The sequence below is a fragment of the Oreochromis aureus genome, linkage group 20 (assembly GCF_013358895.1).
Source record: "Oreochromis aureus strain Israel breed Guangdong linkage group 20, ZZ_aureus, whole genome shotgun sequence".
Classification (NCBI taxonomy): domain Eukaryota; kingdom Metazoa; phylum Chordata; class Actinopteri; order Cichliformes; family Cichlidae; genus Oreochromis; species Oreochromis aureus.
This window is the reverse complement of record NC_052961.1, coordinates 19,751,069-19,776,456: the sequence shown is the minus strand read 5'-3', so window position 1 is coordinate 19,776,456 and position 25,388 is coordinate 19,751,069. Positions and strand designations below refer to the sequence as shown.

The 25,388-nt window shown below is 42.4% G+C and overlaps 2 protein-coding genes across 4 annotated transcripts; both read left to right on the top strand.

The window, feature by feature from the left end:
* Positions 1 to 1,810: 1,810 nt before the first annotated feature.
* On the top strand, positions 1,811 to 17,308 carry erbb3b (erb-b2 receptor tyrosine kinase 3b). Of its 3 annotated transcripts, none has more exons than XM_039604521.1 (28): positions 1,811 to 2,101; positions 3,462 to 3,613; positions 3,745 to 3,931; positions 5,351 to 5,476; positions 5,571 to 5,633; positions 5,798 to 5,916; positions 6,531 to 6,672; positions 7,609 to 7,722; positions 7,813 to 7,930; positions 8,012 to 8,085; positions 8,529 to 8,619; positions 10,673 to 10,875; positions 11,019 to 11,151; positions 11,247 to 11,340; positions 11,869 to 12,026; positions 12,141 to 12,197; positions 12,437 to 12,578; positions 12,681 to 12,800; positions 12,883 to 12,981; positions 13,112 to 13,297; positions 13,390 to 13,551; positions 13,674 to 13,749; positions 13,890 to 14,036; positions 14,481 to 14,578; positions 14,669 to 14,845; positions 14,935 to 15,006; positions 15,188 to 15,479; positions 15,608 to 17,308. In XM_039604521.1, exons 1-28 carry the CDS (start codon positions 2,026 to 2,028, stop codon positions 16,522 to 16,524), a joined length of 4,395 nt encoding a protein of 1,464 aa, XP_039460455.1. In that variant the 5' UTR covers positions 1,811 to 2,025; the 3' UTR covers positions 16,525 to 17,308. The 3 variants fall into 3 exon arrangements, with proteins under 3 accessions (XP_039460455.1, XP_039460456.1, XP_039460454.1); XM_039604522.1 differs by having other exon boundaries at positions 3,459 to 3,613; positions 13,390 to 13,545; XM_039604520.1 differs by having other exon boundaries at positions 3,459 to 3,613.
* Positions 17,309 to 17,767: 459 nt separating this feature from the next.
* Positions 17,768 to 23,186, top strand: pa2g4b (proliferation-associated 2G4, b). Its single transcript, XM_031746842.2, has 13 exons — positions 17,768 to 17,984; positions 19,122 to 19,250; positions 19,356 to 19,461; positions 19,565 to 19,634; positions 19,715 to 19,807; positions 19,894 to 19,957; positions 20,044 to 20,122; positions 20,204 to 20,282; positions 20,374 to 20,507; positions 20,621 to 20,715; positions 21,784 to 21,911; positions 22,089 to 22,142; positions 22,250 to 23,186. Exons 1-13 carry the CDS (start codon positions 17,897 to 17,899, stop codon positions 22,307 to 22,309), a joined length of 1,179 nt encoding a protein of 392 aa, XP_031602702.1. The 5' UTR covers positions 17,768 to 17,896; the 3' UTR covers positions 22,310 to 23,186.
* The last annotated feature ends 2,202 nt before the right edge of the window (positions 23,187 to 25,388 follow it).

Sequence of the window (25,388 nt, the reverse complement as noted above, 5' to 3'; positions counted from 1 at the left end):
TTTGTCTGAGCCAATCAGAGGTCCATGTAGGGGAGAGTGCTGCTGTGTCTCCAAGGGTGTGACAGCAGTATGTGAGTCGGAGCTGCTCCCGGGGCCACCAGCCCCCTTGGCCCCCTGCAGGACCGCTACAATAGTGGCCCCAGGGCGGATGCCATAGCTGGGATTCCCACTCGTAACCGGGACACCTTCGCCCAGGGCACAGACACACTGGCAGCAGCCCCACAATCAATTCATCAATCTCTGAAGGGAGTGGCAACTCCAAAAGGCCACAGCAGGCACCCCTCACAGTTCCCCTTGGAAGGGACAGGGCCACCAGGGCTGACACAGAGACTTGACACCATGGTGGCGTTGTGAAAGTGCCAAGCTCTGTAAATACTATAGGCTGCTATCAAAGCTATTTTATCTTGACGGGGCAAACAGAGAAACTCTCATGTGAAAAATGAACACACGCACAAAAAAAGTGCATCTGGTGACAATCTTAGACTTTTCACCGTTTTACTCAGCAACAGGAAAGTTTCACACTGACTGCTGTTTATGAAACAAAACAACTGACTCAGTCTTCAAGATTTCTTCCAACATTTTTGGGGCAATGGTGTTTTTTTTCCCCACAAAGTTTTCCACTATTCAGTGACTGACTGGATTAAAGGCTGATTATTTTATTAGAAGAAATTAGAGATTGGATCATATGTCCAATAAACAGTGAAAATATAGCCATCCATGTGCAAACGCTGAGTCTACCCACCACAGGGCCCTGCAGCAGCTGTGAAATAGGACGCCTAAGTGTCAGACTCTGGCTCCTCCTGCTGGACAGAAAAAGAGGCTGGAGTAGGGCATTTCAGACTCCTGCTTTAAAGTCCAGGCAGATGAACAACAAAGACATTAATTACTGTACACATAAACCGCGCTGTGGTGTTATTTCTTGGCGTCTTTTACCATCAGGTTGTTGAGACGAACATTAAAATCCAAGTTCATCTCAATCTCACCATTCTTCCCATTTCCTGCACATGGATGCTTGCAAACAAACTGCGGATTGTTCGGCTCTCCCCTCCCTGCCGCATTCAAAAATAAGATTAACAGTACATCTGTCAGAAGCGGTTAATGATTTCCATCCATTAGTGGCCCGTTTTCACCCGCAGCTCCGTGTTCAGGAATCTTGTCTGCTCCGAGGCCATTTTCTCAAATTAAGCATGTTCTTGTTTTGGGTTCAGAAGTCACTTGACTGTCTGACAATGTGGCCATTGTGGCAGGCTGCTCCATACGCATCAAAGAGGTGATTAACCAGTTGACAGGGCTGCGGGGACAATACTGCTCTTTACGGGGGGAAACAGTGCGGCCACTCAGAGCGCTGGGCTCTTACTGGGTGGGGGGACCGAAACGCTGCTTCCACTGCTGACAGCATGAAACAAAAATAACTGGTGTTCACACTGCTGCACACGGCAAAGATTCACATCCAAAATCAGTTCAATGCTACACTGAACGACCTGTCCTTGTTAGTCAACCGAGTCTGTCTCAGTGACTCGTGTGTCATTTAGCTTTTTTGTTATTATAGTGTTTTAGCCACGCGTGTTTGTAATTTTTTAAGCTTTCTGTCAGCAGTATTATGTCAGTCGTTTCTCGAGGGCTTCATAAATTTAGCAAAATTTTTTGCTTTAGCGTAACAACCGAGGCTTCAGCTCGAAATGACGGACAAACCACTGATTGGTCGGGATATCGGCCAATCACACGTCCCCATCTGGGAGGGAAATTCCCTCATCACAATAAACTACAACTTGTTTTCAGTTTTTCAAGTAGTCTGAGGGATGTTTGCGGTCTTATTAGGTGTTTTGAAGGAGTTGCACTTGTCCTTCACTTTGACTCATGATTTGATCGGATTTTCCCTTTCATGGAGACTTAACTCTTAACTTTTACACCCCCTACTCTATATTCTTTAGTCAAATTTTTCCCTGCAATACATATTGGCTCTTCGGAGGACTACCTAAACCCCTGTGATATGCATAGATCTCCGTGAACAGGCTGGACATCAGCATGGAGCAGTGGCGAGTCATTTTACTGGGAGTGATTTTATCTTGGAGGCTTCGAACATCATCTCAAACGCATGAAGGTGAGGATATACGTGATTCTACATCTGAAATCCTGTCTTCATTAAGTTTGAATCTCGTGAAATTTAGATAATACCTCAATTACCAGACAAATTCTAGCAATAGAATAGAATTAACTGTATGCACTTAAAGCTTTCGTAGTATAAAGTGATAAACCTCACCATGCCATTGTTTGCTTCACAGCTCACCACTCTTCCTTAAAAGCTTTTTTATTGTTATGATTAGGGTCTTATCCAGGCCCTTGCACTGCACTGTAAAAATCTGCAGAGAACAGCAAAGATTCACTTTAAGAACCTCTATTTACCATTAACTGATTGTCACGCTGTCACTAAATCCTTTCTAATAAAATTTAATGTGGTTATCTGCAGTTACAACGACATTAATGTGTCTTTGCTAACATTCAGATCTCCCTTTGAGATAGCTGTCAAACAATCACACTGTTTTTCTTTCCTGTCAGGACCTTTTGTTTATTTACTAATTTCCGATCACTGAGCCCTTTCATGAATGTTTTATGAATGTTTTTATAAATACAAAACATTAACAAATAATTTAAGTACTAATGCCTGTTTTTGAGTTATCCTAAGTATGAGTTGAATATTATTGAGTCCTCCCAGATTAGCTGAATGATTCAGGGCCAGTGTTTGCTTAAAAGAGCCATGTATGAATATAAGTGTGCATTAGGCAACAGTCCTTTGTCAGCATGTAACTTTCCATTGTTATTATGCAGCAGTCTTCAGGGTCCCATAGCTGTGTGTTATGTGTTCATAACGAAGACAAGAGATGTGACTTGTGTTGAGTGAGTGCTGCAGGTGGCTAACGTTTGCACATTAAAGGACCAGTTCCTCAGTTTTCTTGCTGGGCACTCAGAGATGGTGTGTATGTCACCTTCCGTTCACGATATTTCCCTTCCCTCTGCCAGAGAGTCCCATTCACACACGGCCCATTGTCTTTTGGTATGATCTCAGCAATGCGTGGCTTGCAGACGCACATGCACACGCATACACAGAAGCACTGTCTGTCACTGCAGCACTCATCACTCACTGAGACACACTGTCCACATTTATAGCTTTACAACAATGAAGCACTTTGTCTGAGGGGGAAAAAAAAAAGTCACTCTCTCTTCTGACCCCCCTGGCCTCCTCTTCATCAGCCCCAGGCCTGTACTGCTCCATGTAAGCGGGTAACAGCCTGCAAGTTTCTCTCTGCTTCACATCAAAATCTGTAGCCAGCACAGGCATGAACACAGCATCAGGGAGAGTCACCAACCCTATAAATACCACAGACACAACACAGCCCACAGTACTCACTTTCCCAGTGTTATTTACGTTCATTTTCATCTTTATTCCCTATCTGTGTTAGAAGTGTGTCCAGGGACGCAGAATGGACTCAGTTCCACGGGCTCTCAGGAGAACCAGTACAATCTGATTAGAAACCGGTATTATGGCTGTGAGATTGTAATGGGAAACCTGGAGATCACACAGATTGAGAGTAACTGGGACTTCTCCTTCCTCAAGGTAAATGTCATGTTTCCTTACTCTCCAGGCCTCCAGTCGGTAAATTTGAAAAAAGCGTTAAAAAGTGGAGAGTATATTGTAGAAGTAGCCTCTTATATTGCCTCTTATATTAATGGTCTTCTTCACTCCAGAGAATCCGTGAGGTGACTGGCTATGTCCTCATTGCTATGAACCACTTTCAAGAGATTCCTCTGGGCCAACTGCGCGTCATCAGAGGAAACAGCCTGTATGAAAGACGTTTTGCTCTATCGATCTTCCTCAACTACCCCAAGGACGGCTCCAACGGCCTACAACAGCTGGGACTCGCAAACCTGACGGGTTAGAAGAACAACAGAAAAACAGATATTAGAGAAAGAAAACGTTCAATGTTTGTTCTGTAAAAGAAAATGCTTTCTGAAACCCAAGGCGTTTGTGACAGTGGGGAGTGGTGCATTACATAAAATGGAGCAATTAAACTCAACATCTCAGATCAAGCCTGGTCCTACTGGAAGTCCCTGCCATCAAATACAGCTGTGGTCAGAAGTTTACATCCACTCAACATGGGCATGAATGTCATGGGAAGTCTGGGCTTTAAATGATTCCTTTGAATTGACCGGGACCTTTCTGTGTGGAGTTTGTATGTTCTTGGTGTATTTGCATGGCTCTCCGGCTTTCTCCCACAGTCCAAAGACATGCAGTTAGTGGGGTTAGGTTGATTGGTGATTCTAAATTACCTGTAGGTGTGAGTTTGAATGCTTGTTTGTGTCTCTGTGTTAGCCCTGAGTCAGATTGGCAGCCTGTCCAGAGTGTACCCTGTGTCTGCCCTGTGGCAGCTGGGATGCACTCCAGCCCCCCTGTGACTCTGAATTAGATAAGTGGAAGAGATGGATGGATGGATGGATGGATGGATGGATGGATGGATGGATGGATGGATGGATGGATGGATGGTCCTTCAGCACATCGTCTATCAATCACCTCATCAGGATGCTTTTGGTAACCATCAGCAAGTTTCTGGCATAATTCTTCTTGGCAGAATTGAAGTGACAGTTTGAGTCATCTTCTGGACCTTGGTGCCAAAGCAGTGACAATTTAAATGATCTCTACCAGACCTGCTAAAAATAGTGGTCAAATGTCCAGCTAGAATTATCCCAGAAGCTTTTTGAATGGTTACCAAAAGTATCTTGACAAGGTACAACTTACTAAAGAACATTTAACCAAATATAAAGGGTGTATGTGTATATTTTGGACCCTGTGTGGTTTAGAGAAAGCCCCAAATAAATTCAAACTTGCGCACGTAATTCTTGTTTTTTTAAAGACATTAAAGATGTATGGTGCAAAATCATTTCACCCTGGAAAAAAAAGAAAGAGTTAAAAGAAATCAGTCCAAAATTACTATGACATTCAGGCCCATGATGAGTAGAGATAAACTTCTCACCACATCTGTTAAACTGTAATTTTGATTTTTACATTACAATTGTGAACTGGTGCTACATAAATAAAACTGAAATGAAATGACCTGAGAGATCATTTCTTTTACCTTGTTCCAAATTCTGCATCTTTTATTGGTTTTATTGTCTAATTCTTTCAAACTTTATTAGTATTTTCTTAGAGGCTTAAAAACCTCATGAAAAAATTATTCTCATACTGTTTTTTTAAGTGTATATTTTGATTCACCTTTGATACTGATATATCTGCTGAAAGCTGTGTTAACCGTTTTCTCTGTCTAGCTTGCGTTATGTTTCACTAATGTTTTCACAGAGATTCTGGAGGGAGGGGTGCAGATTATCAATAACAAATACCTGAGTTATGGTCCCTGGATCTTCTGGCAGGATATTGTCCGGGACAGCAGCGCTCCTATTGATATCAAATACAATGGAAAGAAAGGTCACTGCTGGTCTGCTATACGTATTCCAATTCATCTCTAAATCATCTCTTTTTATAAGAAACGCTTATCTTTCTATGTGTCTCTCTTTTTTAGGCCCATGCCATAAATCTTGCGGAGATTATTGCTGGGGACCAAACGAAAAGCAATGCCAGATCTGTGAGCGCCCACGTTTTGTTTTTCCTTTGCTCCTCTTCACTTCACCTCATTATATCTCTTCAAAGCTACACAGAAATACCCAGAGACAGACGCGCACACAAAGGTTCAACACGCATACACATTTCTGTGACTTCCGATTAACTCGTCTCTCCTGTGTGTTTTAGTGACTAAGACGGTGTGCGCTCCACAGTGTAACGGCCGCTGCTTTGGCACAAGCCCGAGGGACTGCTGTCACATAGAGTGTGCAGCAGGATGTAAAGGCCCCCAAGATGTGGACTGTTTTGTAAGTGAATTATCTTTTTCTCTTTGGAGAGGTTTGCTGATGAATCAAGAAAATGGTTTTATTCTTTTTTTTTTTTTTTTATTTCATGAAGGATTTAAGTCTAAATTCCTGTATCTCATGCTGGGAATAAGTCTTTACTTCCTGGGCCCAATTCTAAATCTTGAACAGGTTTTCCAGAGTTTAAGGGAAACTAATGCTTTGTTTCCTTTGTTCTTCTGTGGTATGGATGGTCAGTCTGCCTTTAATTGTTGCCATGTGATGTAGCTTGTAAATACAATAGTTCATGCAAGCACATTCTTGTACTGGAGTTTATATTCATGCTTGTGGCTCGCACAGCCTTACTTTGATGAAGTTAGGTTTAAAATCAAGTTAAATTTGGAAATGCATAGTTGCACATAATAGCCTGCCATAAAAAATAATCCACACTATTCAAAAACAAAATTCTTGACCTCTTGGTGACATTAGAAGAAAAGTAATTTATAACCAAAATCTGTATGATTCAGCCTCTGCAGGCCATGAATGTCTTTTTAATTGTGATCTACTTCAGCAGCTTCACATATGGGCTTTTAGTATTTAATTTTGATTCTCTTCTTTCTGTGTGTGTTCCTGTAAAGGCATGTCGTCACTTCAATGACTCCGGAGCCTGTGTGCCACAGTGTCCCCGGGCTCTGATCTATAACAAGCAGACGTTTCAAATGGAAACCAACCCTAATGCCAAGTACCAATACGGATCCATCTGTGTGTCTCAGTGCCCCAGTGAGTGGCCTGCATGTGTTTACAAGTCTCAAAGTTTTCTTGTTACTTTTTTCAGCCATGTATAAAAAAAACAAAAACAAAACAACAGTGCAGTCTTTTTCAGTTCTAAGGTTTGAAGCATCAGGTTGTAATAATAAAAATCATCTGGTCCATGGCAGGCTAACAACAACCTCACATTAGCAACAACACATGACGTATTACACTGTGCCAAAATGCACAAGCAGCATGTGAAAAATAAAGTACACTCTTTCTGTTTCCAAAAGGATAAAGAGAGTAAGGATTAAGGAAGGATTAATTAATTAGCTGCCATTAATTAGTCATTAGCAAGCATGACCACATTTATAAAGACAAACGTTTTGGCGCTTTCTGGTCTGGAGCATTCAGTGCCAGGGAGGAAAGACATCAGAAGTGATCATCCTGCCCATCAGTCTCGGAGGGGTTGTAAGGCCACTTCCAAACAAGTCCATCATTCTACAATGAGAAAGATTATTCACAAGTGGAAAACATTCAGCTCAGTCGCCAATCTCCCCAGGAGTTTGGCGACCTTTTCATATACTACACACTGAGCCTGTTCACGAAGCTGCAGTCAGCACTAATATATGGTATCAGATCTAACATAATGCTAGTCCCCATATTAAAAGCCAAAAACTAAATACAACATCCAACTCTAACCAGGCAACAGAAGTTTTCAGGTGTTGTGTTGAATCTGGTGTGTTCATGTGTGTCCCATATTGTCAGTAAGGAGTCTAGGGTGGATAGGAGACATAGAGAATAGAGAAAAGCTGGTAAAAACCTGGTAGTAGGCTGTCAGGAAGCATATTACTGACTTTTAAGATTGTTAAAGTTGTATCGTCAATCATTTTATTTTATTTGCTCCTCTGCATGTGTATAATAAACATATTCCCTGTGTTTTTCTTTTCTTCCTCCTCCTCACAGCTCATTTTGTGGTGGATGGTAGCTCCTGCGTGAGCGCCTGTCCGTCAGACAAGATGGAGGTAGAGAAAGAAGGCCAGAGGAAGTGTGAGCTCTGCAGCGGACTTTGCCCAAAAGGTTGAAATGAATACAAATGCGATTTTTCACTTCTTCCACCAAGATTAGATCTCAGTTGTCAGATATGATTGTTTCTGGTCATCCCTGTAGTGTGTGAAGGCACTGGTGCTGAAGACAGGCAGACTGTGGACTCAAGCAACATCAACAGCTTCATCAACTGCACCAAGATTCAGGGCAGCCTTCACTTCCTGGTCACGGGGATTATGGGGTAACTGTCAGTATGCATCTCAGGGTATAGTGCCATACACTTGGTATGTTTATAGTAATTTTTTGTCTTTTTTCTTCACAGAGATGATTTTAAAAACATCCCACCACTTGATGCCAAAAATTTGGAAGTGTTCCGCACAGTCAGGGAAATAACAGGTGCACTCATGTGGTTTGTGACAGCTGACACTTTTTTCCAGCGATCGCTTTTTATATAGAATTTCACAATCAAGCATGCATGTTTCCTGCCTAGACCTGTAGTGCTATTCATCCATGTTTTTTTCCCAATTTGGTGTGAGTTGCCTTTGGTTGCAAAGATGTTTCCCTTCTCTCAATTGTCATAGCACAATCAAGTTTGATTTGGCGTAAACTATCCATTTAAACTTCGGTGAGGTGACAGTCACAATTAACATTAAACTGCTTGGTTTTCTTGTCACATATGAGGCTGTCTTCTATCCCTTGATAATGCACACAAAGGTTGCATCCATCAAATGATATATGCTCTCCTTTGGGGGAAAACAAATATCCAAATTATCTGCAAAATGGTATGCACAGTGTCATTTTCTATGGTGCTTAATACAATCACTGTGTTTTATTCTCAGATTTCTTAAACATCCAGTCCTGGCCCAAAGAGCTGAATGATCTGTCTGTTTTTTCGAGCCTCACTACCATTCAAGGGAGGACGCTCTACAAGTAAGACTAGACTGCAGATTATACTGTACATGTGTCAGTGAGAGGCCAGAGCAGGATACTTTTATCACAACAGCTGATGGATTCAAATGTGTGATTTGGTGTTATGGGATGTCATTTGACCTAGTATTTTGAGTTTCATGCCCTTTTGTGTTATGATGTTCCTGTTTGTAAAATTTAAGCTTTAGTCAGTTCTGTTGATATTGAGTTCTAATTCCCTATTTAGTTCTCCTCTGTCTAGGTTCTTCCCATGTCTGTGTCTTCCCTACTATGTTGGTTTTGGTGTCCTGTCTTCAGTGTGTCAAGTCTGTCAAGTCCCCTGTGTTTAAGTCTCCCTCGCCCTTTATATGTTTCAGTGATGTCTTTATCTCCCGTCATCTCCCCCATTTGTCATGTATACTCTCCTTGTGTCTCTCTCCTCTGTGTCCCTCTCTGTGTGTCTGTGTTAAGGTGCATGTGTCCCTTTCCTGTTTACGTCTCCTCCCCATGTTCTGTCTCCCTTGTCTGTCATGTGTATCCATGTATGTTTCTGCAGCCAGTGATTTCTAGTTTCCTCTTTCTCGTGTCCACTGTGGTTATGTTTTCCTCTCTCTCGCTGTCTGGTGTCAAGCTTGGGTCTTCCAGTTAACGTCTCCATGTTTCCTATGTTATTTTTAGAGTCTTGTGTTCCATGTTCAGTGTGTTTAGTTTTCACCTGTGGCATCATGTTCATTTGTATCAGCTGTGTTCCCCGTGCGTTTCTATTTCCCTCATCATCCTCGTGTGTATTTATGTGGTCTGTTGTCATTCATTCTTTGTCAGGTTGCCTGAGCGTACCCGGATAATCTTAGCTTTCTAAAACAGAGTTTGACTAAGAATTATAAAATTGACTTTTTATTGAATATGACCCTAAATGAGGGACTAACTATGTTTGTGTGTAAGGGAAATCTATTACTCTTAACCCTTTAAGACCTACCACAAAAAAATTGAAAATCATTTTTGGTTTTTTTACATATATTTCTACTTAGAGAAATTTAAGAGGTTTATCCCTCAAAACTTTAAATACAAAAAAGTTGCAAAAAATAGTTTACAACAACAGGAAATTTATTTTGAGTGTCTTCATAGTTTTATTTTTGAGATACACCAATTTTTATATACTGCAGAAAAAACGAAAATAAATGCAAATTTGCAAAAAAGCAGCATATGCATCAAAATAAACTATTTAAAGCAGTGCAATTTGAGTTCTAAGCATCCCAGAAACTATTCAGAAAAGCATGGAGTCTAACATGACTTTTAAAAACACCAGTATAGGCTTATAAGGCCTATAAGTAAAAAACTACATTATCCGCGAAAATGACGTCACTTACGGTTTCGGGCAGGTAATGGCAGACATGCGATAGTTCGCGCTGACGTCTATTTCAATGTAGGAAGTGTTATGAACAGCTGATCGGATCGGCAAAGTGTGTTTCTGGAATATTATGTTTTTGTTGCTGCAAGTGCTTTTTATGCAATTTTTACAAAGCATTATGTGGAAGGAAACTGTGACCTAAAACGAGCTGATGGCATAAGATGTAAGTACAACTCCTCCGGTTTCATATGCAAAAAAAATTATTGCGCTACCTTATGTGGTTCCGGTTCCACAGGGATTTAAAAATAGTTACGCAAAACGGAGCGTGCCCGCTCCGACCGGCTTTAAAGGGTTAAACCATGGAGGCATTTGTCTTACTCAGACTAATATCTATCTATAGGACTGTCTGTTGAATTACTCATTTATTTATAAGGCTCCAGATCACAACAAAAATTGCCTCAAGGCACTTTTTATTGTAAGGTAAAGACTCTACAATAATACAAAGAAAGCCTCAACTATCAGATGACCCCTTTGAGTAAGCACTTGGCAACAGTGGAAAGGAAAAACTCCTTTTTAAGGGAAAGAAACCTCCAACAGTTTCATTGTGAGACTGATTGCATTACCTAACAGGCTTGGAACTACAACATAATCTGTTACAGACAATCTGATGTTTTTTCCATTTGAATCATCCTTTTCTCCCCTCTTCATCCTCCAACCCTCCAACGAAAGCCATTTTTCTCTGACGGTCATGCGTGTCCCCACTCTTACCTCACTGGGTCTGCGCTCTCTAAAAGAAATCAGTGACGGCAGCATGTACATCAGTCTGAACAGCAATCTCTGCTACCACCACACTGTAAACTGGACGCAGCTGTTCAGAGGCCGCCGAGTTCGAGGCAACAACCTCAGCAACAACAAGCCATTGGCAGAGTGTGGTGAGGCGAGCTGTTGGACTAACAGATAACCTTCACTATATTCTAAATGTTATATTTTGAGCATATTAAACTCAGAATTCACTATTGTGTTGTATGTTGTAAGCAAGTAATCAGTGCTGTTCTTACACAGTTTTGTGATGTAGTTGCAGAAGGCCACGTGTGTGATCAGCTATGTTCAGACGCAGGATGCTGGGGCCCAGGGCCTGAACAGTGTCTTTCCTGTAGGAACTACAGTCGAGATGGCACATGTGTGCACAGCTGTCATTTTTACAACGGGTCAGTGGTTGTGAGTTTACATTCTCGTGATTCATGTGTGTATGTTGAACATATATGTAATATTTTGTTTTGCTTCTTGGTTAATATTTCTGCAGGGCACCAAGGGAATTTGCAGGTCCGGATGGCGAGTGTACCGCCTGTCATTCAGAATGCAAGGCTCAGAGTGGGAAAGTCACCTGTACTGGACCGGTAATCACTAGCTTTGATAATCCAGTGACACAGTAGCCCAGAAGTTTATACGAACTCTAGCTTGAATTTTGATTATTTTTTTAAAATAGATAAGCAGTTCATTTGTTAAAATCTAGATGAAACAAGAAAGGTACTTAGAAACACACTCACCACCTACTTCATTTGGTACACATCACCAGTGTCAGGTTAGACCCTCCTTTGCCTTCAGAACTAAGGTTTGTGGCATTGATTCAACAAAGCGCTTGTTGTTTATACCAAATTCTAACCCTACCATCTGAATGTTGTAGCAGAGATCAGCACTCATCAGACCTAGCTGACAGGAGTAGCACCTGGTGTGGTCTTCTGCTGCTGTAGCCCAGCTGTAGTGCATTCAGGAATGCTCTTCTGCATACCTGAATGCAGGCTTTGTGATACCTCGTATATTGGTGGCATCTCTGTTGTGGTTCATTTCTGGTTCATTGTCACTCTAGCAGAGTTTATCTCACATAGTCTTTATTTATGATCCTCCTTTCTCTCTCTCATTGGTAGGGTTCAGATGATTGTGTGGCTTGTGCCAGCTTTCAAGATGGTCCTTTCTGCATGTCCTCTTGTCCCACTGGGATAAATGATGGACAGAAGGGACTCATTTTCAAATACCCCAACAGGAAGGGTCATTGTCAACCGTGTCACCACAACTGCACACAGGGGTGAGACTGGACTTTAAAAAGTATATATGCCCACATGTTTCCCCAAAGTGAAGTGTCTCAGTTAGGTTATTGAATCTCTGCATAATAAAGAAAACTTTGTGTTTTATTTTTCAGATGCATTGGCCCGGGATTAAAGGACTGTTTAGAGACAGCCAGACTGGCAGTTAGTAGGTTAGTGTTTCCTCCTGCTGGTGAACATAAAACAGTACACTGCAATTTGTGTTGGCTCTCCATAATTCAAATCTAAATCACAAATCATTGCACTGTTATAACAAAAAAAATATTTGAACTCGAAAACTTTATTTCTAAAAGTGTAATTTTCAGTTTCCCAAGAAGTAAGCGGTGTTATCATGACATAAAATCTTTTCTTTTTAGCTGATGTGCTCGCTCTGTTATTTCTCTCTTTGCAGTGGTCAGATCACAGGCATAGCCTTGGGTGTCCCAGCTGGCTTAATTTTCTGCCTGGTGTTGTTTTTCCTGGGCATGCTTTACCACAGAGGACTTGCCATCCGTCGCAAGAGGGCTATGAGGAGGTACCTGGAGAGCGGAGAGGTGAGACTTTACAAAACACTCAACTATCTCTTCTGGACTGATTTAATTGCATTTGTTGTGATGAGGAAAATCACCTTGGAATAACTGCTCTGTTTGTGGCAGAGCTTTGAGCCGCTGGGTCCTGGAGAGAAAGGCACCAAGGTTCATGCCCGCCTTCTGAGGCCCTCAGAGCTGAAAAAAGCTAAATCCCTTGGCGTTGGTGTTTTTGGCACTGTGCACAAGGTACTAATTAGCCTGGATTTGTTAGACTTTCACTGATTATCCATAGATTAGTGTGCAGCTCTACATTTAATTTGTGTTTAAGGGCTTTTGGACTCCAGAAGGAGAGACGGTAAAAATACCCGTTGCCATTAAGACAATCCAGGATAGCTCCGGTCGACAAACTTTCACTGAGATTACTGATGTGAGTCTCCTCTGAAAAAAAAGGTTTAACATCACACACAGAAGTTAGTGTAAAGAATGAATGCTTGACTTTTATCATATGCCAAAAGATGTCCAATAATCACATTATCATTGCATTGTTTGTTGTGTAGCATATGCTCTCCATGGGCAGCTTAGACCACCCTTACATCGTTAGGCTGCTGGGCATCTGCCCAGGTGCCAGTCTGCAACTGGTAACCCAGCTCAGTCCACAAGGTTCACTGCTGGAGCACATCAGGCAAAAGAAGAACAGCCTGGACCCCCAGCTCCTGCTCAACTGGTGTGTGCAGATTGCAAAGGTGAGGGCAGTTTTTTTTATTTTTTTATTTGTTTGTTTACTTTTCTGTGCAAATATATTAATGACTACAATGACTACACATTTGTTTCTCAGGGCATGTACTATCTGGAAGAGCACTGCATGGTCCACAGGAATCTGGCTGCACGCAACATCTTACTGAAAAATGACTATCAGGTCCAGATCTCCGACTACGGCGTAGCAGACCTCCTTTACCCTGATGACAAGAAATACGTCTACACAGACACAAAGGTTGTTGTGAGTCATTCAGTTTGCGATGCACACTGAATTGTTAAACAGCTTTTATTGTCTCTTCCAGTAATGCAATCAAACACAAACCAATCTGAGTAGACTTTCTGCATTTTTTTCTGTTTATTCAGACACCAATAAAATGGATGGCACTCGAAAGCATCTTGTTTCGAAGATATACTCATCAGAGTGATGTCTGGAGTTATGGTAACAGGATGTCATTGAGTGTGTGTGTATGTGTGTATGTGTGTGTGTCTGTCTGACTAATACATTAACCTTCCTCTTGAAACGTCACTGTCTGTGAATTTTGGCATGGAGCATTTAAATTGTCCTCTTTTCCTGGACAGGGGTGACAGTGTGGGAGATTATGTCATTTGGGGCGGAGCCATATGCATCCGTGTCGCCTCAGGAAGTGCCAGGTCTGCTGGAGAAGGGCGAGCGTCTGTCACAGCCCCACATCTGTACTATAGATGTCTACATGGTCATGGTGAAATGTTAGTCAAAACATTAGTCTCCCTCTCTCTCTCTCTCTCCCTCTCTCTCACACACACACACACACACACACACACACACACACACACACACACACACACACACACACACACACACACACACATATATATCTCAGGAAGTAGAGCGGACTATTTCGGTCTCGATGTTGAAGTATCCCAGGGAAAGATAGTTAACCCTGAATTGCCCATGATGCAACTGAAGTGTAAGAGTGCGCAGTGATGTTAGACAAGGTGCTTAGATAAAAAAAAAATTAAAAAATTAGTGCTTATATGAATGTGTGTGATTGGCTTGTAGTAAAAAAGTATTTTGAGTAATCAACTTAAGTGATTAAAGTAGAAGAGTGCTATATTTACCATTTATTCAGGCATTATTCACAATAACATTCTGATACATAATAAAATTCGTGCTTTCCTTGTTATATTTAGGCTGGATGATTGATGAAAATATAAGGCCAACCTTCAAAGAACTGGCCAGTGACTTCACTCGCATGGCGAGGGACCCACCAAGATACCTTGTCATCAAGGTGAGACTATGATGGCTACTCATTTTACAACTTTTAGTTCTGAAATATAGTCTTTAATCTTAAAGCCTGATATTCCTGATTATTTTGCAGCTGGAAGGAGAAGAACCTGTCTCAGATGCAACCCATCGAAGGGAGTCAGAGCGAGGACTTCTGGATGCAGGTTTAGAAGAGCAAGATGAGGAGGGACTGGAGGATGGTCTGGTTACACCTCCTCTTCAGCACTCGCCGTCTTGGAGTGTGTCTCGTTCTCGGATTAATTCGTGCAGGGTAAAGAAGAACATCCTGGATTTTTGCACTGTTGTTACAGGATAATTGCAGAATCAGCAGACCAATTGTTTTTGGGGTTTTTTTTGCAGAGTGGCACATATCAGCCGGGACCTATAGGATACCTGCCAATGACCACAAGCCCAGCAGACAGCTTCCGCCAGGTTTTTATAAAAACAAACTTTCACACAAATGCATGCAAAGACACATTCCTAATTTCTGATTTGCAAAAAGTTGATATGATTAGCTACATCTCCAAAGGACTTCACTTTGAATAAGTATGTTACTGGTGGCACGGCCAGCAGGCCAAAAAACTATCCATCACTCTTTGCTTTTCCGTCCCAGCTGTGGTTTCACAGGTCTCGTCTGAGCTCAGTCCGGACTCTGCCTGAGAGGTTAGAGTTCAGGGGGATTAGCAGAGAGGCAGAGGTGCATGAGGAAGGCTTACGGACGGGGAGTCTTCACAGGGCCAGGATTGACTCAGAGAGGAGTAATCGTCGTGTGCCGATCAGCCAACAAAGGAAACTTTCAACAGCCTCCAGTCCACCCTCGTACAAGGTGTGGACGGCAGAGGAAGAGGAGGAGGTGGACAGCTATGGCTATGTCCTACCTGGCTCACCTAGTACACCAGAAAGAGGTAAATTATGAGCAGTAAGATAGGAACAGTGCCTTGTTGTTTTGTTATATCTTGGTTTAAATAGTTAAATCATGTATTTAACCAAAGCATCTTTCCTAATCTTCTTCCTTTTTTACACCCTATCACAGTTCAAGTCTCTAGAATTTCTCATTCTGGCCAAAGAAACTCAAGGCTCAAGGATAACCTGCTTTTTATGGTGATAAATCCCACCAAGGAATATGAAATCATGAACATGGAGGAGAGCGCTCCTCCTCGCTTGGCCAGCAGCATTTCAAGACAGGAAGATGACCCCACTGTGGGGATTTGCTGCAAAACCCCACCCTTACCCTCCCCAACATTCAGGGCTCTGTTACCCATAGAGGACATAGCACACAAAGAAACTCTGCCACCAGACTCAGCTGTAAGGAGGAATACAGTTCATGAGGCTTGTGAAGGAACTGCAGAAGAGCGAATAAACTCAGCAGAGAAACATCCACTCACTAGTGACATCACTAGTGATATCAGAGCTGTGGATGACCCAGGAGAGCCAGCCCAAGGGAATGGCAGGTATGAATACATGGACATCAGGCACTCTGACTCTACAGAGGGAGATGAATCATCACAGGAGAGACGTGGGAGTCAAACATCTGCAAAGAGTGCAGCAGAAGAACAGGAAATACACCAAACAGTGGAGGTGTTGAAAAAGGAGCACAAAGAGGAAGAGGAAACGGAGGAAACCCAGAACACAAACAAGAAAGCCACTCTAAGCAGTACGGCCATGCCCAGGCCAGATGTGCTGAAAGCTGGGGGAGAAAAGGTGGAGGAGTATGAGGAGATGAACAGATTTGGGGTGGTGCCCAGCAGATGTAAGGAAGCAGAATACCAGAACCTCCCAGTAAAGGGGAGGGTTATTTGTGAGGAGATGGGCAGTGGCAGGTGCACAGAGATTGGGGAATATATCAAGGTGTGCGCTGGTGTGGGGGAACCTGCAAGCAACACATCATTCGACAACCCAGACTACTGGCACAGCAGGCTGTTCCTCAAACCAGATGCTGTGCGCACCTAATAATGCGGCCAGGGACAGAGGCACAGAAACTGCTGGAGTTGCTAAAGTTGCTGTCATAAATGTGGGCTGTTTCATATTCATGTTCACCTTCTTCTTTTTTTCTTTTTTTTTCAATTTTTTGTGGGTTCTTTTCAGCCACAAAGTTTCAGGAGGGAAAAAAATATTTAAAATATTTTTGATTCTTCTTTATTTGATGAATAATAATTCGTGAAAACCAACTGTGAGATGGCCAAGGCCAACAAACTGGAGGGTGTCGTCAAGCATGTATAAAGTTACCTTCATATCACAATGAATGCAGTAACATGAAATGATTCCCGGTACTTCTTATAGAAACATGAATTATTATATAAATTCAAGTGACTAGTTTGCAGATATCCTACCAATTGTCATTTATATGTGAACAGAAGTCTTTTTTACATTATGTTGACATTTTTTTATATAATAAAACAATAAAATGTTGTTTTGTGGTTGTTTTATTTTTTTTATTTTTTTTATTTAATTGATTGCTCAATCTTTCATTAAAATGACAGAGTTAAAGAGACTGTACTCTATAGATTTACCGGCTATAGGAGGCACGTGTTTTATGCAGAGCTGAAACGCAAAAGGCAAGTGACGGCACTGGTGACGCGCTCGCGCTGCTTTTTTTCAGATGCAGATCAGAGATGACGGAAGTGAGAGTCAACGGTCACATCTTTCCGCTTTCGTTCAAGTAGCGATAGAAACCGTAAAACTGATGGGCACATTTCATTTCCACCGTATTTTTCAGAGCGTGCTTTTCTTGAAGCAAAACATGTAAATCCTAACCTTATTCCCAAATAAACTTTTTTTTGTTAATGTGTATTTGTGTAGGTGTGTGCGTGTGTGTGGATAGATAGATAGATAGATAGATAGATAGATAGATAGATAGATAGATAGATAGATAGATAGATAGATAGATAGATAGATAGATACTGTAGGTATCTATCTATTAGGTACTGTGTATGTATCAATTAAACCTGTGTATATCAGAGTAGTTATATCTCTCAATTTAAATCCCTCTTATGAGCTAATTACCATGCTATTATAATGTTATTGGGGTGCAGTAAAGTAAAACTGAACAAATATTATGTTAAAAAAAAAAATATGAGACACCCAAAAACTTAAACGTAAAGCTATTGCATTTGGCCAACAGTTAACCATCGGTCAACGCACCGAGCTGGAAGTGAACTATCTTGACTGCAGAGTGTGTCTTTGGCAGCGGGCGGGATCTGCTGATCGTGAGCTGTCGGCCGGAGTCGGGCGGGCCGGTGTGCAGAGCAGCGTGGTCCGTCCTGAGCCTGACTGAGACCCGCGGGGAAAAAGTTATTCTCGAGTTCGCGGACACACTGCCAACATGTCTGGAGATGATGAGACGCAGGAGCAAACCATCGCCGATGACTTGGTGGTTACCAAGTACAAGATGGGCGCAGAGATTGCAAACCGTAAGTAAATACATCGCTAACGAGGCGTTTTGATCTCTTACAAGTACCAGAGCTGCGCCTGATGTAAGCTAGCAGTGTCAGCTAGTCATATGCAGGCAGCAGCTATGCCATGTGCCGCGGCAGTGCAGCGATAACAGGAAGATCACATTAGGAAGCGGGGGCTTTTTTAAAACAAATAAACGAATAAAATACGTATTTTATCATCATTTACACCTAGATTTCTCTTCAAAGCTATCCGCACACGTTTAGCGCCATGTAGCTGTCACAGCAGCACACCGGTAAGCTAGGAAGCTATGTGGCTGGGCTAGCTGGCTATCAGGCGTTAGCTAGCTGTAACTGCTAACGTTAACAGATAACAATGGCAAGTACAGATGACATGCAAGTGTTCAAAATAAGGCAGTTTACATTTAAACGCATGTGTGCAGTGAATTCAGATCCGTACAAATTAAGTTTAATTCAACTTTGCTGGTGACCTGATTGACTTATACGGTGTAATTAAAGGTAATAACTGGCGTAAGCAGAGACCATTTAAAACGACTTTCTCTGTGGCACTATTAATTGTGGTTTAAGAAATGAAACAAATCTAATTAATCCTAGGCTGCCTACCAGACAATTACATTTCTAAACATACTTGATGTTGGGAAAAAAAACAGAAAAAAGCATTTAGTTCACGACCCTTTTTGGTTTAATATAGAGACTGGTTGTTTTTCATCCCCAGCCCTTCTCTGTATGATGCACGAGATCACATCATATGCTGGTCCTTTACATCAGTGGCAGTATGTCCTTATTATGATTTATGTATGATAAGCTGATCTTGATTTAAGACACCTAATTCACTCTCGTCATTGCGCAGATTTGGGCAGACCCGCAGCTGTCAGGCAGCCTGTCAAACGTTAATCTCATAGCAAATGTGAAATGGGTTTATCTGTGCCCTCTGATGATAAGAGGAACACTGTAAGAGCGCCTTTCCCCGCTAATTCTAAACGTTTTGGGAGCCTAAACAGCTGATTGACCTGGGAGTTAATCAGCAAGTAAAGTTATGATGAAAATAGTATTTCAGCCTGACACTTATCTGCCCTCTGTTATTTAAACACCATATTAACCAGTTTAATGGCTCTCTTATCTCTTGCCCTGCAGAAGCTCTGAAGGCTGTAGCAGAGGCAGCTAAAGCTGGCGTCTCCGTGCTCAGCCTGTGCGAAAAGGGAGATGCCTTCATTGCGGCAGAAACTGGAAAGATCTTCAAGAGGGAAAAGGAAATGAAGAAAGGTATTTTTTTCTTTCTCTTGCTCGCTCTTTCTTTTGGGCTTTTCATTAGTCACCAATCTGACTCTGACTCAGCACTCCCTCATTCACTCTCTCTTTCCTTCCCAGGTATCGCTTTTCCTACATGCGTGTCTGTTAACAACTGTGTGTGCCATTTCTCCCCTCTGAAGAGTGATCCTGAAATCATACTGAAGGATGGCGATCTTGTCAAAATGTAAGCTTCCCATTTTATGCTCACCATCCTACTGCAAGGTGGGAAAAAAAGCACTGAAAACATAAACTGAGCCAAAATTTAACCTCCTCATGTTTGTGTGCAGTGATCTCGGTGTGCACGTCGACGGCTTCATCTCAAATGTGGCTCACAGCTTCGTTGTCGGCGTGACCAAGGTACGAGCAACACACCCGGCCTGTAGCAGCCAATAATCCCAATACCTTCAGTCTTTAACTTACCTCTCGTGTCTCCGCAGGACAACCCACTGACAGGACGTAAGGCGGACGTCATTAAGGCAGCTCACCTCTGTGCTGAAGCCGCTCTCCGCCTCGTCAAGCCGGGAAACCAGGTAAAGCTCTCCCACTGACCGGATCTGTGTGACCAGATAGCCATTTGGACCTCGTCTCATAATCGCCGCTGTTTGTTTTTCATCAGAACACGCAGGTCACGGAAGCCTGGAACAAGATTGCAAAGTCATTCAAGTGCTCCCCCATTGAGGGTGAGTGTTTGTGAACACTCGGTGGTTTCGGTTTCTAGATGTGATTTTGGCCCACTTGACTCATTTTAGTTTTCGAATGTCCGCAGGCATGCTCTCCCATCAGCTGAAACAGCACGTAATCGACGGGGAGAAAACGATCATCCAGAATCCATCGGACCAGCAAAAGTGAGTTCTCTCAGCCGGTGCGTATAATGGTCGATGTGCCCTCTTTGACCAGTAGCTCACCTCGTCGTGTGGTATTTGCAGAAAGGACCACGAGAAGGCCGAGTTTGAGGTGCATGAAGTATATGCAGTGGATGTGCTCATCAGCACCGGAGAGGGAAAGGTGAGAAGAATTGAAGCGTATGGTCAACTGTTTTGTTTTGTTTTTTTTCTGCTCAGTATGAAGAATTTGTTAATTCATTTATTTAAATAAGGCAAAGGATGGAGGTCAAAGGACCACAGTTTACAAACGAGATGCCAACAAGGTGTACGGCTTGAAGATGAAGACGTCTCGGACATTCTTCAGCGAGATGGAGAGACGCTTTGATACCATGCCTTTCACTCTGAGGTAGCATCTTTTACCCCAGTTTAGAGATTTCTTGTATTTTTGCCTTTCAATTTTATCATTACCGAAATTGGTTTGCACCTTCATCCACTTATTTTTCTTTCCATTGTCTTCAGAGCGTTTGAGGATGAAGCAAAGGCCAGGTTGGGGGTGGTGGAGTGTGCCAAACATGAGCTGGTGCAGCCCTTCACTGTACTGCAAGAGAAAGAGGGTGAGCACCAGTGTGTATTTAGGAGCGAGCGTGTACTATAAGTGGTCTTTCGACGTGTTCAGCGACGACATGTGAAAACGTGCAGCTGTTATTTGTTTAGTCTGATTGGGTTCATGTCTTATTCTGACCCAGTATTATAATAATCCAGTCAGAATTCCTGGTATTTCAAAGGGGTGTGCAACTTTTTTCTTGCAAACTTAGCACTAGTAATACGTCTCTAATCCAACAAGTAATAAAAACTTGCTGTTGCAGTTAAAGTAAGTGATAAAATTAAAAAGAGAAATAAATGGAGAGACAAAAAGTGGAAGTACCTGCTTTGGGGTTTGGCATAGACGAGTATGAGTACTGACTGTGCAGCCCTTCTTGCAGCAGTCGGGCCCTGCCACTTCACAGCCTTCACCGTTACACGTCTGAGTGCAGTGGGAGAAACCGTGGTCCAGGTGGCTCCAAACTGGCTGGTCAGCTCTGAGTGATAGACTCTCTGCAGTATAAGGACAACAGCCAAATAGATTAACAGTCTTTTAGTGTGTTGGGTAAAGGAAGCCTTGTTATGACTTTTAAGTTTCTCTGCATAGATCTTGTTGACCAACTTTGCCTGTCTCCACAATAGTTCTCCCGCCTCCATCTCATCCTGTCACTATCATCCTTCTGTCACGCCAACCCTCCTCCCTCACTACATCTATGAATATTCTCTGTGATCTTCGCTCCTCTGCACATGTCCCAACCATGTCAGCCTTGCCTCTCTAACTTTACCTCCAAATTGCTCGACCTAAGCTGGTATAATCACGTCTAATCCTGCCCATCTCGATCACGTCCAATGAAAATCTCAGCATCCACCTCCAGTTCAGCCTCCTGTCTTTTTGTTAGCGCCACCATCTCCAAACCGTATAGGTCTCACTATCATCTTGTAAGCCACTCTTCTGTCACACATCAAAAATGAAAAAAAACCCTTCTTTGGCCACTAGAGGTCTCTGTTGACAAACAATCATAGGTTGATTGATGGAAAACCATTAACTGCGAAGGTGTCTACTACGACTACTTCTATAACTGTGAACCCTCTGTGTTCAGGCGAGTTCGTTGCCCAGTTTAAGTTCACCGTGCTGCTCATGGCCAACGGACCTCTGCGGATCACCAACAGCCTCTTTGAGCCAGAACTCTACAAGTCTGAGCACGAGGTGGAGGACCCAGAGCTGAAGGTAATATATGGTTTTTATAGACAGTCCTCCTGAGAAGGATTAGACTAATGGGACTGCTGTGTCCCGCCTGTTAGCTGACTTCGCACTTGCAAAACCATTATGTGTTGATGTATTTAATGCTGTAGCTCATCGGGTTGTGAAAGTCATATTTGTCCACTCCTCCCTCTCCCAATAAAGGCTTTACTTCAAAGCTCAGCCAGCCGTAAGACTCAGAAGAAGAAGAAAAAGAAGGTGAGATCCAGGACGGTGTGATTCTGTATCTCACTTTAATGCTGTTTCTGTGAGAATGCTTGACAAGTGTCTGCTCTAACGTCGATCCTTTCTTTTGAAAAAAAAAGGCTTCAAAGACGGTGGAGAATGCAACAGGACAGCCGATGGAGACCGAGGCCGCAGAATAGATTGATGCTCCAATAAATTGTGACAGACATCTGATGATCCAAAGAACAGGCGTCACGAATCCTTCTGTCCCAGCTGTGTGAGGCACTTGTGGGCAAACCGCTGCAAATACCTCTGAGTCTAACTGATGTCAGTTTGGGATGATGCTGCTCCTTAAATCTGTCACTCCCACTAGAACACACACTCTCTCTTACAAAACACACACTTATATCTCTATTAAATTTTACTGCCTTTGAGACATCCTTATTCTCTTAACAGTGGTCTGCTACCAGAGAGGATATTTTGTACAAGGGCATATTCTCACTGGAAAATGCCACCATTTGACTGACCTTGAGCCTTCCATTCATCCTCCAACTGTAGTGAAAGATGTGGAAAATAAAAAGAGTTTGACCGAGCGGCCAAGGATGGCGACTGCACAGTACTGCGTCAGTCTAATTGTGTGACATTAAGATACCTTCCTTAAGGTCTTTGAAGTGAAGCCACGCCTCTGTCATGAGTTTAACTTGTCGTGGGCATAAATGTGGGCGTCTGTCCCGATTCATCACATCATCCCCCATCGTTCAGTTTAATTGCAGCATTTATACCGCTCTTGCTTAGGTTTGTGCTCCACTGTGTACGCTCGTAAGCCTCTGCTATAAGTTACTCCTAATAGTTTCTAAAATCAACATTTGGGACCTCCCACATCTAACCAGTAAAAACAAATTGATTTCTTTTCCTCAGTTGTGGATGGTCTTAACTCCTGCCAAGGGTTCACCACTGAGTCTGACAGTCTGTGTTTACATAAGAAGTCCATACCTGTTAAATATATGGATGCTTTTGTAAAACAAATCCCACTTTTAGAGACTATTTTTGGAAACATTAAAAAACCACCTGACATCATTTGTGTGCATTCTGCTTTGGTGTATTCATGAATAAAAGAGTGTTTTTACATTTTAAAAAGGTGAATGGACAACCGTTCTGAGTTGTTCTGCTCATTATTCCATCTTATTTATCGAGGGTCTGATCCCAGAGAGTTGGGACACGAGCCACTGGCCATGCTGGAGGATCAGGATTAAGTTATGCCCACATGTTTGATAGATCTTGGGTTTGGTTCACAGTAGTTGCATAGAAAAGTCGAGGGGACAATTTAATCACATTTGATTTTGATGGATCGAGTATACAAGCTGAATATCTTTACTGGTATATATTGTGTAATTTGTTTAGAAAGTCTTTAACCCTTTGAGGGTTTCAAAGTCATTCCTGCATCATAATGATGCTCGGTAGTGTGTGTGGCCCCATGTGCCTGTGTGCACTCTGTTAACACCGAGACATGCTCCACTTGAGACAGCAGATGGTGTCCTGGGCCTTATATCCTAGACTTGGATCTGAATATGTGAACTTCCAGTGACTTTGTCATCCAAGAACTGTGCCTCTGTTCATGTGAGGCTGGGTTTTACCCTATACCAGGAGGCTTACTGCGACTGGAGCAACAGAAGTCTGGCTTTGGTATAGGTTAGCATGTGTAGGTTTGTGCAACCATCCAAAGATACCTTTTCACACTATCACCCTCTGACCCTCTACCAAACTGGTCATGCTGAATGATGTTGCAGGCAGACTCTTTCATGCCTGTCACACATGCTCAGTGTTTCATATGTGAAGTGAACGGGCATTATTGGTGGACCTGCCAGTTCTGGTGACTCCATAGTGCTGGGGTGTGGTCACAGGACCCCCATGCCTCTTCATGGAGTGTACACACACTACCGGTCAAAAGAACACCTCACCCTCCAGTTATTTATTGCAGTTCAAGTCCGGTGATAGCTTAAAATGGTACAAAGGTAAGTGGTGAACTGCCAGAGGTTAAAAAAGGGTAATGTTACCCGAAATTGAAAATGTACATTTCAGAATTATACAAAAAGGCCTTTTTCAGGTAACGCAAAATGGGATAACAATTTAAAGCTGTTCTGCAGCAATGGAGGTTGATCAAGCCTTGAAAGCTGATGCTACTAATTCCTGCAGGGGTTCCAACTTTCCTGGATTACTTACAAAACCTCCTCTGCATAAAACTCTGTGAGCATCAGTTGAACAGTATTGTACTGCTGAAATTAGTGTGTTGCTACAGAAATGGTGAGGAAAAAGGCAATTAACAATGGAAGAGCGACAGACCATCATAACACTTAAAAATGTAGGTCTTTCCTGCAGAGAAATTGCAAAGAAAGTAAAGGTGTGCGTGAGTACAGTTTCCTTTACCATCAAAAGCCACTCAGAAACTGGGGCAAACTGACAGAGGAAGAGGTCTGGCAAACCCCAAACCCCAAATGAATCAGAGGACAAGTTTCTGAGAGTTAACAGCTTGCGTCATAGGCATCTTATCGAGCTGATTTGGGATGAACTGAACACATTTATGGGAGCTTTTGCGGGCGTGTTCAGCTGTTATATCGGCCAAAGGTGGCTACTTTGATGAGTCAAACGTTTAGAATACACTTTGGTCTATAAATTGATTCCATGATATCGTTTCTCACTCCAGTTGCTTATTTGTGCTATGCTTTAATTTCAGAGTGCAATGAGACATTAAACTCCATAATTTTCTACTAAAAAATGGAAAAAATTGGGGTGTTCTAAAACTTTTGACCGGTGTAAGTAGCCACTGGAGGTCATTTTGAAGGGATCTGGCAGTACACCTGTTCCTCCATGTACAAAGGAGCAGATACAGATCCATCTATATTGATCTGTCTACAGGAGAAAGAACAAACCTTCCTGTGACAGCACATAAAAATCTAAATCCTCAAGAATGAGATCTCCATACTGGATCAACCAAAGCGAGGTTTTCCAATGATGCCTACCAGTGCAATATACCAGCAGGTTGTAGGTGGAAAATATGCTACTGTTGGGAAAGATTGAGGAGAAAAGGGGGAAGGTACGTTCAGTGGCAAAGTTTAAATGTAGGAATATCGTGGACGGGTGCAGAGGTGGGAGTGAGTCTATTATAAGTAAGATTTGATGCGATCTCTCGCACATGCGCGCTGTGTAAGTATTATTTAAAAATAAATGGTCCAATAACCCACTAATTTTATGATCCTTGCCACCTTGAAAACTCAATTTCCC